The sequence below is a fragment of the Manis javanica genome, chromosome 4 (assembly GCF_040802235.1).
Source record: "Manis javanica isolate MJ-LG chromosome 4, MJ_LKY, whole genome shotgun sequence".
Lineage (NCBI taxonomy): Eukaryota > Metazoa > Chordata > Mammalia > Pholidota > Manidae > Manis > Manis javanica.
In genome coordinates this window covers 31,649,799-31,663,260 of record NC_133159.1, presented here as the reverse complement: position 1 = coordinate 31,663,260, position 13,462 = coordinate 31,649,799, and the positions used below count along the sequence as shown (strand labels likewise).

The following is a 13,462-nucleotide window of genomic DNA, read 5'->3' as shown; positions in this document are numbered from 1 at the left end:
AAGATCTAATCTTAACCTTTTTGAGATTGTGCTATTCTAGGACAACAAATATGTTGTTGTTTTACCGTAGATAACTGACAAACCTTGATACTTAGCATTTACAAAATTTTCGACTGATATGATCAAATTAATTAACATCTGAATTGCCACTTCCTGGGCTTCTCCAGGAAAAGAGATTGCTTCCTTACTCCTAAACTACATGAGAGAATGTGTGCAGTGAAGATTCTAGACTAGAATCATGCCTGGATGTGCCACTTCCACTTCAGAGCCTTGCTTTCTCACTTGTCAAAGGAAGATGCTAACGTCAGCCCTCACAAGACTGTTATGAAAGTCACGTTAAGCCACACATGTACAAGAATTTTGTCAAAGTATTGTTGATTAAGGATGTAATTCTGTCAACTTTAGTAGCCTTAAAATATGTTGGAGAATATTCCAGTCTTTCGTCTTTCTCTGAAGTAGGACAATCATTCAATTATTTAATTATTTACATTTGGAAAAATAAAAAAAGATTGTGTTTAAATGAGAAGCTCAAGGTCATACCATAAGGGACAGAACTAGAATTAGATCCCTAGTCTCCTGATACCTCTCCAATTCCCCACACCCCCGCCCCAACTAGGATAATTAAGTTAGAATGTGGCAGGACAAGGTTTCCTGATGGAAAGAGCTTCCAAATCCTGGAATCCCTCAGGATAGCTTAAGAAATCCATTATTAAGTTTTTAAATTAGTATGAAGTTTAATCTCAGTGCTAGCTACTCACACATGACCTGCATGCTCTGATTTTTCATAATTGTTCAGTATAACATATTGTTAGTTTCTTCCGTCCAGATCTTTTGGGCCACAGAGGGCAACCTCTTTGCCAATTGGCATCATGGACTTTTATGTCTGGCTTTAAAAGAAAAGAAGAAAACTATTTTCTGATTGTTAGAAGGTCATATATAGCCCTTTTCAGTTCTTATTTTATATCTGTTTCCTTTTTTATTCTAGATAGCAACTTAAAACTGAGCACCTTGTCATGTGATGGCAGGAATTCCAAAGTAATCCACCTCCTTGCCCCACTCAGATTCCATGGTCTGTTACTGGAGATACATAGGTCAGTCTTACAGTTTACAGTAATCAGTTCAAATATTTGGCATGTTCAGTTACTCAGGCTTGGGTGTAGAATTGGTAGAGGAGTTAGACTGGTTATTTTTTTCCAACAGGCAAGCGTGTTGGAAAAAGAAGGGCAAGAAAATGGTTATAGGTCTGTGGTTCTCAAATCTTTGGTATCAAGAAACTTTTATATCCTTAAACACCCTAAAGAGCTTTTAATTCTATGGGTAATCCATATCACACATTAGAAATTAAAACTTAGAACTTCTTAAAACTCAAGAATATACAAGTACACATTCAATTAGTTGTCAGAGTAATGGTATCACACCTGTAGTCGCTGGAAAACTCCACTGTGAGAGAATGAGAGTGAAAAAGACAAATGTTTTAGTATTGTCAAGACAGTTTTCACCTTAACCAGATGTTCAGAAGGTTTTCAGTGACCTTTAGGGGTTTCCAGACTATACTCTGAAAATGACATTTTTAAAATCCATTTTACTAATAATAGACATTTGTGCCATTTCAAGTTTTCAGTTATAAATAACACCGTTATGAACATTCTTTTACATATCTTATACATGTTCAAGCATTTCTCTAACCTAAGGTTAGAATTGCTGAATCATAGAATATATACATGTTCAGATTTATTAGATAATGTCTCAATGCCCCCCCCAGGGAGTCTTCTGAAAAATGCTATAATGAACATTCTAGTACATGTTCTTTGGTAGTCATACTACTCATTTCTCTTTCGATATATATCCAGGTGTGGAATTGTTGGTGATAGAGTGTAAAGCTAAGCAATTTTTTAAAGTGATTTCCTGGGCTTTTAATTTTAGCAATTTTGGTTGAGATATAGTATTTCATAGTTTTAATTTGCATTTTTCTGATAACTGATAATGTTCTGTAATTTTTTATATCCTTACTGGAATTTTTGTGACATGGTTCACATCTTACCCATTTTTAAATTGGATTGTCAGTATTTTTATTATATATTCTTAGGAGCTTTTTGTATTTTCTGGATGATTTTTGATCATATATTTTGCATATCTTTTCCCAATCTGGATTTCTTTTTCACTTTCTTAATGTTGTCTCTTGATGAACAGAAAATTTTAATTTTAATGAAATTAGTATGTCAGTGTTTTATAGTGAATGCTTTTTGTTCCTGTTCAATAAATCTTTGCTTAGCACAAATTTTCAAGGGTGTTCCTCTCTGTGTTCTTGTAAATGTTTGATGTTTTAGCTTTCACATTAATTTTTGTATCTGGTGTGAAGTGTAGCATTCAAGTCTCATTTTTTTCTGTATGGATATCTATTTGACTCACTACAATTTTATTTAGAAGTCCATGTTTTCCCCCACACTGAATTATATGGACACCTTTATCGTAAATCAGATGACTGTATATATGCGGTCTGTTTCTGAACACTCTGTTTTGTTACCCATTTGTCTATCCTTACACCAATAACACATATCTTAATTACTCTAACTTCATAATGTGTCTTGATATACCTTTTTCACTGAATATTTGATCTTGAGTTCTTAAATTTCATTTTCTGTATCTGGTGTCCTTTCCAAATACACTTTTTTTATTTTAATAGATTTTGTAGATGGGAGGGGATGCAGTTTATATAAAAAATTATGTCGTGTGTAAGTAACACTTCCTCCTCACAACCTGTATTTATAGCTTTTATTTCTTATTCTTTCCTTATTACATTGGACTCCAATACAGTGTTCAGTAGAAATGGTAATAGCAGATATTATTTTGTTCCATAATTCAGTGGAAAGTATTCAACATTTCACCATTAAGTATGTTGTTGGCTATAGATTTTTTTGTAGATGCTCTTTTCTATAAGGAAATTCCCTTCAATTCCTAGTTTGCTGATAATTTTTATCATGAATGGGTGCTGAATTTTGTCAAATGCTTTTCCTGCATCTGTTGAGGTGACATACATGTTTTCTTCTTTATTTTGTTAATGTAGTGAGTTCAGCTGTTTTTTTTTCTATTGTTGAACAGTCTTTGTAGTCCTGGGATAAACTATATTTAGTCATGGTATATTATTCTTTATGTATATAATTGGATTCAATTTGCTAATATTTTATTAAGGATTTGCATCTGTTTATGAGGGATATTAATGTATACGTTTGTTTTCTTGTTATATCTTTGTCATGTTTTGATATGAGGGTTATGATGGCCTCATAAAATGAGTTGGGGAGTGTTCCCTCTTCCTCTGTTTACCTACAGAGGTTTTGAAATTCTGTCATTATTTCCTCTTTCGTTTGGTAGAATTCACCACTGAAGCCATCTACACCTATAATTTTCTTTGCAGAGGGTTATTACAATTTCAATTTAGTATGTATTGGGCTTTTCATATTTTGCTTTTTCTTGTATCCATTTCAGTAAGTTGTGTTTTTTCAAGGAAGTTGCCCATTTCACTTAAATTTTCAAATTTATTTGCATAAAGTTATTCATAATATCTTGTTATTATCTTCTTAATGTCTGAAGTATCTATAGTGAAATCCCTCTTTCATTCTTGATATTTGCAGGTTGCATTTTCTTTTTATAATTCTTAATGAGGATTGTTAAGAGGTTATCTTTTCAAAGAACCAAACTTTGTTCATTTTCTCTGTACTATGTCTGCTTCCTGTTTTCATTGACTTACCTACTCATCTCATTTCCTTAATTTCACTTTCTTTGAGTGTAATTTGCTGTTCTTTTCCTAGGTTTTTGAAATAGAAACTTACATCATTTATATTTAACTTTTCTTCTCTTCTAATGTAAACATTTAAAAGCTCTAACTCTCCCTTTGAACCCTGTTTTAGTTCAATCTAGCACACTTGGGTATGTCTTATTCTCATGTTTTAAGATCCAGAAATTTTCATGTTTGTTTTTTCTTTGACATGTAAGTTATTTACAAGTATTTATTGCTTAATTTCTTAGCATTTGGGGTTTTTCTAATTTTCTGTTATTGCTATCTGTTTAAATTCCACTATGGTTAGAGAACATTTTCTGTATTATTTCAATTCTTTTAACTTTATTGAGGATTGTTTTTTCATCCAGCATATTCCATAAACATTTGAAAAAAGTATGTATTCTACATTTATTGGGTATAGTGTCCTATGTGTCAATTAGGTTTGTTGGTTAACTGGTTAGTTACATAATTCAAATCTTACCTATGCTTAGTGCTTTTTCAACTTCTTGTCCTGTCAGTTACTGAGAGAGATGTGTTAAAATCTCCAACTCATTTAGATTTGTCTGTTTCTCCTTTTAGTTCTTTAAACTTTTTCTTTATGCATTTTATTATCAGGTACATATGAATTTAAAGTTATTACAGCTTCCTTTTGCATTAACTATTTTACCTTAGTGAAATGTCCCTATTTAGTCTAGTTATACTGCTTGCCTTAAAGACACCCTTGTTTGATATTAATGTAGCCACATGACTTTTCTTTTTGTTAATGTTTACACAATATATATTTTTCCACCTGTTTGTTTTTATCTTCCTGTGTTGTTATATTTCAAGTGTCCTTTTATTTCAAGGCCCTCTTATAAACAGATAAAATTGGGTTCTGGGAATTTTTTTTTATCAATTGTTTTATTTAATCCACTTGTATTTAATGCAGTTGTTTATTTTGGCTTAAGTCTATCATTTTGCATTTTGCTGTGTTTTCTCTTTGAGTTCTTCCTCATTACTTTATTCTTCCTTTCTTGACCTTCTTTTGGATTAATCAAGTGTGTTTTATTATTCGGTTTCTTTTTCCTTAACTTTTAGTGATACATTCTTGTATAATTCTTTAATTAGTTGCCCTGTGCAAATATGCATCCTAGATTTATTAAAGTCTATCTGCTTTCTAGCACTTTACCTGTTCCTCAAATAATGCAAAATTCTTAATAAAGTTTGGCTTCATTTTACCCACTCCCACTTCCATCCTTTGTGCTATTGCTTTTGTATTACATATATATATATATATAAATATATATATATATATGTATATGTATGTGTATATATATGTATATATAAACAAATAAATAAACCCTATATATATTATACACCCTATAAGCCATTTAAAAAATTTTTTGTTCTAAATAGTGTTAGGCTGGAGGAAGGAGAAACAAGGACATGCAAACAGAACAGAGAGATGCCATAGGGGGAGAACAGACCAGACCCCAAGGCCTTATATGGAAAGGGGACAGCTCTCCCTGAATTCCATCCTTCTGATGTGCCAACTAAGACCTGGATGTCAGCCTCCTCCCTCTTGGAAGGAAAAAAAGTTTCTAGTTGTCTATTATGTCACCTTTAACCAATCATACCTCTCCATGCCCCCTAGGATACCTTGCCCACTCCTCCCCCCCCTAATCCCTTATAAGCCCCCACCTCTCTGACCAGGTGTGACTTCCCCAGCCTGTAATACCCAGACCGCGGAACATGACCCAGGAGTTGCACTCAAATAAACTACCTGGCCCTTTGTTGCCTCTCTTCGCCTGCTTATTTCAGCTAAAATTTATCTTACAAATAGTAAATATTTTTTTGTGTCTAACTACATATTTACCCTTTCTTCTGCTCTTCATTCCTTCCCACAGCTCTATTCTTCTATTTTGGGAGGGCATCTCATATTTATTGATCAAATGGTTGTTAACAACAATAAAATTCTGTACAGGGGACTCAATGCACAATCATTAATCAACCCCAAGCCTAGTTCTCAACAGTCTCCAATCTTCTGAAGCATAATGAACAAGTTTGAAGAACTTCCTTTTTATTTGCTATAATTTAGGTCTGCTGGTGACAAATTCTCTTAGCTTTGATTAGTCTGAAAATATTATTTCACCTTCATTTTGAAAGACATTTTCTGTTAGTATATAGAACTCTAGGTTGGCAATTTGTAATTCATATATATATATTTACATATATATTTATATATATTTGAGCCTTTGGATGTTTCTGTTATCTTTCTTCAAGTTCATTAATCTTTCTGCTTGTCTACCCTTAAATACACCCAGTTCCTAATCCATCCAATCCATCTGAGTTCTTCTAATATATTTTTTATTCTAGGATGTCCATTTAACTTTTTATATAGATTCCAGTTTTCTATGGTTGTTATTTTCCTTTTCTTACTTTTGTTCATCTTTTTCTTTACTTTCTTTAACATGGTTATTATACTTATTTTAAAGTGTCTGGTTGTTCCATTTTCTGGATCATATTTGAATCTCCTATTGTCTGTATTTTCTCTTGATTACCAATCATACTGTTATGCCTCCTCTTATATCTAATATTTTTATATGTGTAATATATTGGGTATTTTATATAAAAGAACTATTGAGGCTTCAGTGATGGCTCCCATCAGAAAGAATTCTTCCTTTCCTCTGTCAGACTAATAAGATAATGGCCTGATCCCCTCAATCTAATCATGGACTGAGCTGGTCTAGGTCTGGATTGTACCTATGGTGTAAAAAGTCCTACACAATCTTTTTGCAACTCCCTTTTTAATTTAATTTCCCTTCACTCTCCTCTTTGCTGACTCACTTTTAGCTATACTGACTTCCTTTCCATTTTTGAAACACACATATTCCCATCTCAGAAATTTTACACTTGTTAGATACCCTCTATGCGAAAGGCTTTCTTCAGATCTTCATAAGACTTTGCTTTTATTTCATTGAGTTCTGTGTGCAAATGTCACCTCAAAGAGCACATTTCTTACCTATCTCTTTACTTTGTTTTAGTTTTAATCATAGCACTTACTTTGTCTGTTTTCTGTCTCCTCCACTAGGAGGCAACATCCATTAAAGTAGAAACTGTCTATTTTTTTCATTTTTCTATACCCAGGGCTTAGAACAGTGCAAAACCTATAGTAAGTGCTCAGTAACTATTTTGGAATGAATTAGATACCCCTTACCTTGAAGAATTCTCAATTTAAGGAAAATATAAATGATTGGGGTGAAATTGAAAGCACTGTAATATAGATGTCTACAGAATGCTTTTTGGAGGGTTTGGTGGTACTGACTTAGTTGGGGTATAGTCAGACAAGGCCTTATTAATAAGGAGGTGGCCCTGAGCTGAGTGGTGAAAACTGAATAATGATATACGTCTGACCAGGAAATTATAGAACTCAACACATATGAATGAACTGATGTTCAGAAAACAGTGGGGCTAGAACATAGGGTTAGTGGCAGGAAATGATATCAGATAAACTGGAGAGCAAGTCAGAGGCAAAGCCACAGAAGTTCTTGGATATCAGAATAACGAATTTGAGCTACACCTTACAGGTAATATGGAGCACAGCTTTTTTTAAGCTAAGGAGAAATGATATCACATGTATATTTCCATGTTTCACTACTCCTCACAGCAATAATCACACTAAAACTCTAAGTAGATTGATGTAGAGAATCTTTGACTTGGTAGTCTAGGCCCAGTTTCAAAACATAAGTTCTTTTCCCAACTCACTGTATAACCTGGGGAAGGTATCATTTCCTCTTCTGAGCCTCAGATCTTCCTTTTAGCAAGAAAGATTGTAGGCTTCTAACAGCCACTCCATCTCTGAATCTGTGGTTCTGTTTATAGGCTTTAACTAGGTGCCTTAGGGAGAAAAATTTAATATTTTTCTGCATTTGCCAGAAATAATTAAAACTTCCAATTCTAGTAATCTATGTTCAATTCTCCTCTGAGATTTTGTAACATTTAGGTCAGATCCAAAAAATCTAGCTTTTGGGGTTAAAACTACCCAAGTAAAAGTAACAAGTCCTTTTTATCCTCTGGCTGGGATGGGAATGCAGGTGGGAGGAGGGGGTGATAGAATGAGTCTTTTTCTTGCAGTTGTGATTCCAAAGAATCCCTATCCTACACCTGATGTGAACACTGAGAAGCCCAGCATCCACAGCAGCACCAAAACTGTCTTGGAGCATCAACCAGGGCAGAGGGGGCGTAAACCAGGAAAGAAGCGGGGCCGGACAGCCAAGCCCCCCATTCCCCATCCCATCTCTACCCCATCCAAGTCAGCTGAACCTTTGAAATTCCCAAAGAAGAGGGGTCCCAAACCTGGCAGTAAGGTAGGTAAAAATGTGGGTTTCCCAGAAAGGGATAAAGGATGAGGTAACTCATCCATAAGCATCCATCTTGGAAAGGGGCATGTCTGGCCCTATTTTCCACCTCGTGTATGACTTTAAGAGGAATCTCCTAGATTGGTATCCCTACTGAGCTTCTTACCTTGGAGTTGGTAATGTCAGATAGGGTAGTGTGGATAAGAAACAAATGTTGACTGGAAGTCACTCACATTTGAGGGAATTCTGATCTAATGTCTTCCCTAGATGAAAAGCCTGCTCCTAATTGTTAACCTACCCAGAGGGGATGCCCAGGCATGTGAACAGAAAGAGCAAATTGACTCTGTAAATGTGTTTTTTTCTATTCCTGCCCCTTCCTTAAAAGAAAAATGTAGGGAGATTATTGAATGCCTACTAAGTATCAGATTCTGTATCACACCATTAACTATATATAACATTACCTTCACAAAAATCCTAGGAGATGAGTAGTGTTAGTGTTACCTAATAGTTAAGTAAATTGAGACTTCAAGATGTGAAATGACTTCCCTAAGGTCACATAGCTAATAAATGGCAAAGGCTACAGAGATGAGTCACCAGATCTTCTAATTCTAAGGCCACTGTTGCCCTATCACATATTCACTCTCTCACATTTCCTGAGGGAGGTAACACTTAATCTCTATGTAGGAAGAGACTGCTGAGTCAAGCTCAGTGAACACTGGTACTGAGAGTACCACCTTTGATTTATGACCAGTTCTTCATGCATACCTTCCCTAGGTAAACCATTGATATGAAAGTACCTCATCTGCTTCTCTGCGGCTTCCTTAGGCATCACCTTCTCCACTCACTTCCTGTCAGGGGATTTCTCTGCAGCTCCCTCTTGAACTAGACTACCTAAGTTCTAATGGAGAAATTATACCCAGTACACCCTGGGCACTCCATTCCAGTCTCCTAAATTCTTGCCTAGTTTTTGTTCATTTTTAGTTGGTCTTGTTTTGTATATTAGCTCCAGCTGACTTCAATCATTCTAGAATATAAAATCCTCAAGGTCAAGAACCTATTCCTTCTCTTTTTCCTGAAGTGCCTTATGTCTTGGTCTCTTGGGAGATGTTCAGGATATGCAGGATGGATGGATGGATGGATGATTTTAGTGGTGGTGTTCCAGTTGAGATGTCTTATTAATTGGCTTTGAATTCTTGATGTTGTATCTTGATCTTTCTGTGTAATACATAATGCTCCTGATCTGTTACCACTTATCCGTAACTCAGGTCCTGATTCATTTTTTTGTCTGCAGTACTCTCTTCTCATCTCACAGTATGGAGGAGAAGCTGAAGCCCCTAAGATTTCAAGACCAGAGAAGCCATGTGTCTTGCCAGTGGGTTTCAGCCCCAGGCAAGTTCATTATGGATTCAATGTCACCAAAGAAATGACAGTAGAACATTCTTGCGGGGAAAGGGTAATACCCAACTTTATTACCATGGTGGCAGGTTAATCACTAGAATCCCATTCACTCAGAGCAAGTCTGCATGCAGCAAGCCAGTCTCTGCCTCTGGGCCTCTCTGCCCGCACAGCCATCCCAGTCTCTTTCCTCAGCACTGCCACCACTCCAGCCTCTGCTCTGCTCTCCTGCAGCCTTACAGCTGTGCCGCCATGTCACCCAGAGCACTGGACAGGGTTCTTTATATAGGGTCAGTAACAACACATTGCCCACACGTGTGTAGTGAGCTAGCCAATCAGGAGCAGGTGAGAATCCTGGCCACAGGAACCTTCATTTTATCCACACTCCAGCCCTCCAGGATTCTTGTCTCTCAGTCTATGTACCCTCAATCCTCTGCAGTGGTCCCTGTGCAAGGAAGCTGAAACATTGTAACCAAATTCCATAATCTACAACAATATACAGATAACAAAAATTACAACAAATTTTGATAACCCTCAAGCCTGAGAAGATCGATTGCCACCAAGTGGTCATCCTGGCTGTATGCAAACCAGTTTTACTCAAATGAGCTAACCAAAAGGACCATGGGTGGGCCTTACAATACCCACCTTCTCCAGCCTCTCCAGCAGGCACACAGGCTGATCTTGTTGCTTTATCTCTGCCATCTGCTTTGTCCTCAGCAGCCAGAATCACTGCTCTGGTCTCAGTTGTTGCCACAGCTCCAGTCATCCAATTTCTTCCTGTCTGCTCCTGCCTTTTCAGACCAACCCACATCTGGGTCTTCATGGCTTTCTCTGGGCCCTTTAAATTCTTCCTTCGAGAAGCAGACCATATTTCCTTTTGTGCTTGAGCCTAAAGACAGAAGCAAAGCATGGAGTGCTCCACAACCTGAGGAGGGGGCTGCACCTCTCCTGAAAGAACCCGAAGTTGCCAAGTCCTTCTGGCTTTCTACCAGCTTTCAACCAGGTGGGGTCTCAACCGAGGAGGAGCCAATGCTTCCAGCACCAGCATGGCCTCCACCCCCACCTGTTCATCAAACTTCTGTTCCTCCATGTCTGGGGCTGATGGCTCTACTACATACACCTCTTGCCCCACGGCATCTGGCAGCCTGTGTGCTGCTTCTCGTGCCACTTCTTCTTGGGCCTCTGCTCCCTTTCTTGCTGCCTCCTCTTGGGCCTTTACTATTTCCACAGCTCTTTGTAGTGACACTATCCCAGTCACTAACAAATTTTCTTTCTTTTGGGGTGGACCCCAGTTCTCCACCTCTTCACAGTACATGTCCACAGGGGAACACTTGAGTGTCTCCCTGTCCATAGGTGCAGCCTGCTGAAACACTCCTTCCATGAGGGCAGCCTGTTCTTTTTCCTTGGTCACCAATGAACCCTGCCTCCATCACCAATTGTCTTGCCAATGGGTTTCAGCCCCAGGCAAGTTCACTGTGGATTCAGTGTGACCAAAGAAATGACAGTAGAATGTTCTTGGGGTGAAAGGGTTATACCCAACTTTATTTCCACAGTGGCAGGTCAATCACTAGAATCCCATCCACTCAGAGCGAGTCTGCATGCAGCAAGCCAGTCTCTGTCTCTGAGCCTCTCTGCCCGTACAGCCATCCCAGTCTCTGTCCTCAGTGCTGCCACCACTCCAGCCTCTGCTCTTCTCTCCTGCAGCCTTGCAGTCATGCCACCGTGTCGCCCAGAGCACTGGGCAGGCTGTTTATATAGAGGCAGTAATGACACATGCCCACGCGTGTGTAGTGAGCTAGCTGACCAGGGGCAGGTGAGAATCCTGGCCACAGGAACCTTCACTTTATTCACACCATGCTTTTGATTATGTGAAGGTATCTTGAGGACAGTCAGATTAAAGAGAGAGAAACTTGTCGGTGAGGTTCCAAAGACAGAACCAATACCAATAATCATAAGTTCAAGCAGACAGGCTTTGTCTCATCATAAAAAGAACAGTTAAGTCTTTATGAAAATATTTTGTCAGATACAGAATAACTATATGACAGGGATGTTTTCAAGAAGAGGTAATTAAAACTATTACATAGATGTTTGGATTAAGTGGCCTTTAGAGATACTTCAAAACCTTAGACCTTGATTCTATGATTACATCTGCTCTGCTTTCATGCAGTCCTAAACTTCATAACCAAAGTCATCTTTCTTTCCAATCCTCTTGAAAACAGTAATTCTCATCTTATCCTGTATTTTATGGCCTGGTATTTGACTCCTTATTTCCCCTTCCTTTCTTTTGCCTATTTCATTAAGCTTATATGCCGTCCACTTAACACATGACCCATAATATTCTTTTTTGAAGCAAAGTGGTCTTGTAACTAGAGCATAGGTTTTGAAGCTAGACAAATTTAGGTTTATATCTCATCTCCATTTCTTACCACCTGCTACTTTAGGAAAGCTTCTTTGAGTAAGGCTCTAAGCCTGTTTCTCACAAATAAAATGGAGATGCAGTAATATTTGAATAGAATAGAATATTTGAATTATACATGTAAATGCACCTATCTCAAATAGTAATAATACCTTCTATCTTTCTGCTTTCTTCTACAATATTTGGTACCTAACTTAACCAAGCTTTTTCCTTAAGGGAGCACATGAAATCCTACCACCAATTCGGTGAAGTTGAACTGATATTTCCTTTCTTCCCTTTTACTTCTAGCAATATCAGAATATATGAGGAAATGTCCTGTGTGTGTTTTGAGTGTTTCCTAAGTGTTTGCGTGATTACTTTCACAGACAAGGCCATCTTATGTATGCTTGCTGTGAGTGGTACTCTCTCTTTAGATAACACACTCCTAGAGGCAGTCCACTCCCAGCAGTGGACCGTACATGGAATACTTAGTAAAAAGGGATTTCTGGGTCTCAGTGATGGTTGTTTTCCTCGTATTCAGAAGGACTTTTAGAAAACTATTTCTTGGAAAGAATCATCTGAGATCTTTCTCCCACGGAAGCTCTCCTGAACAGCTAGAAGAGACACTGGATTTCTCTCAAACGGTTTTTTTACTTCTCCCATTATTGGTATTCCTTGCTCAGGAATGGTACTCAAAATCAGACCTTCCAGAAGCTCCAGACTAATATGGGACACCAGTATGTAAATATATAATGACAATACATTGTGACGAATGCTACAATACAAAGTTCAAAGATAGCGCAAAACAAACAGCAGAGGAAATGTAGAAAAGCTTCCTGGATAAACAGATAATTGTAAGGTGAAAAATCAAAGGGCATTCCAGGCAGAAGGGCCTATTATTATTGTAAAGGCACAGACCAGGTAAAACTGCAGTTTTTAGGGAAGTAATGTAGTTAGAGGTCACTAGAGTATAAGATTTAATATAAGAAATGGCAGGTAATAGGCTGAAGAGATAGGCAGAAGAGTTTGTAGAGTTAGAGGAAGGGATATTTGCATTTTTGGAAAGAGAGAGAAGCAGAAGTAGAAAGTAATATCAGAGCAGACTTAAAGCCACAGCACTTTATTTTCCTGCTTGACTTTTGTCTGCCCAACTAATAAAGAACCTGGAACTTCAAATGATAATATTGAATCTAGTATGAAACTCAGAAGCCCAGAATCTTGTACATAGGTTCGGAACATATTTACTAAGCATTTAATACATCTACAGCTTTGGGCAAGATTCTGTGTGGAAAACAAAGATAAAACACAGTACCATCCACAAATATATTTCAGTATCATGGGTGTATTAAATGCTAGGACTAGAGGAATGAAAAGACAAGTTACCTAACATGGGTAGCAAACTTTTCCCCATCCATTTTGACAGAGGAAACCTCGGACTTTGCTGAACCCACCACCCACCTCACCAACAACCAGCACCCCCGAACCGGATACCAGCACTGTACCCCAAGATGCTGCCACCATCCCCAGCTCAGCCATGCAGGCCCCCACAGGTAAGAGCAG

The 13,462-nt window shown here is 37.6% G+C and overlaps 1 protein-coding gene across 1 annotated transcript in view; it reads left to right on the top strand.

Moving 5' to 3' along the window:
- Nucleotides 1-13,462, top strand: part of SCMH1 (Scm polycomb group protein homolog 1) — a 220,165-nt gene that overhangs the window by 146,380 nt on the left and 60,323 nt on the right. Inside the window, 2 exon segments of the mRNA XM_037002370.2 lie at nt 7,889-8,121; nt 13,326-13,452. Of these exon segments, the coding sequence (XP_036858265.1) occupies nt 7,889-8,121; nt 13,326-13,452 (360 nt within the window).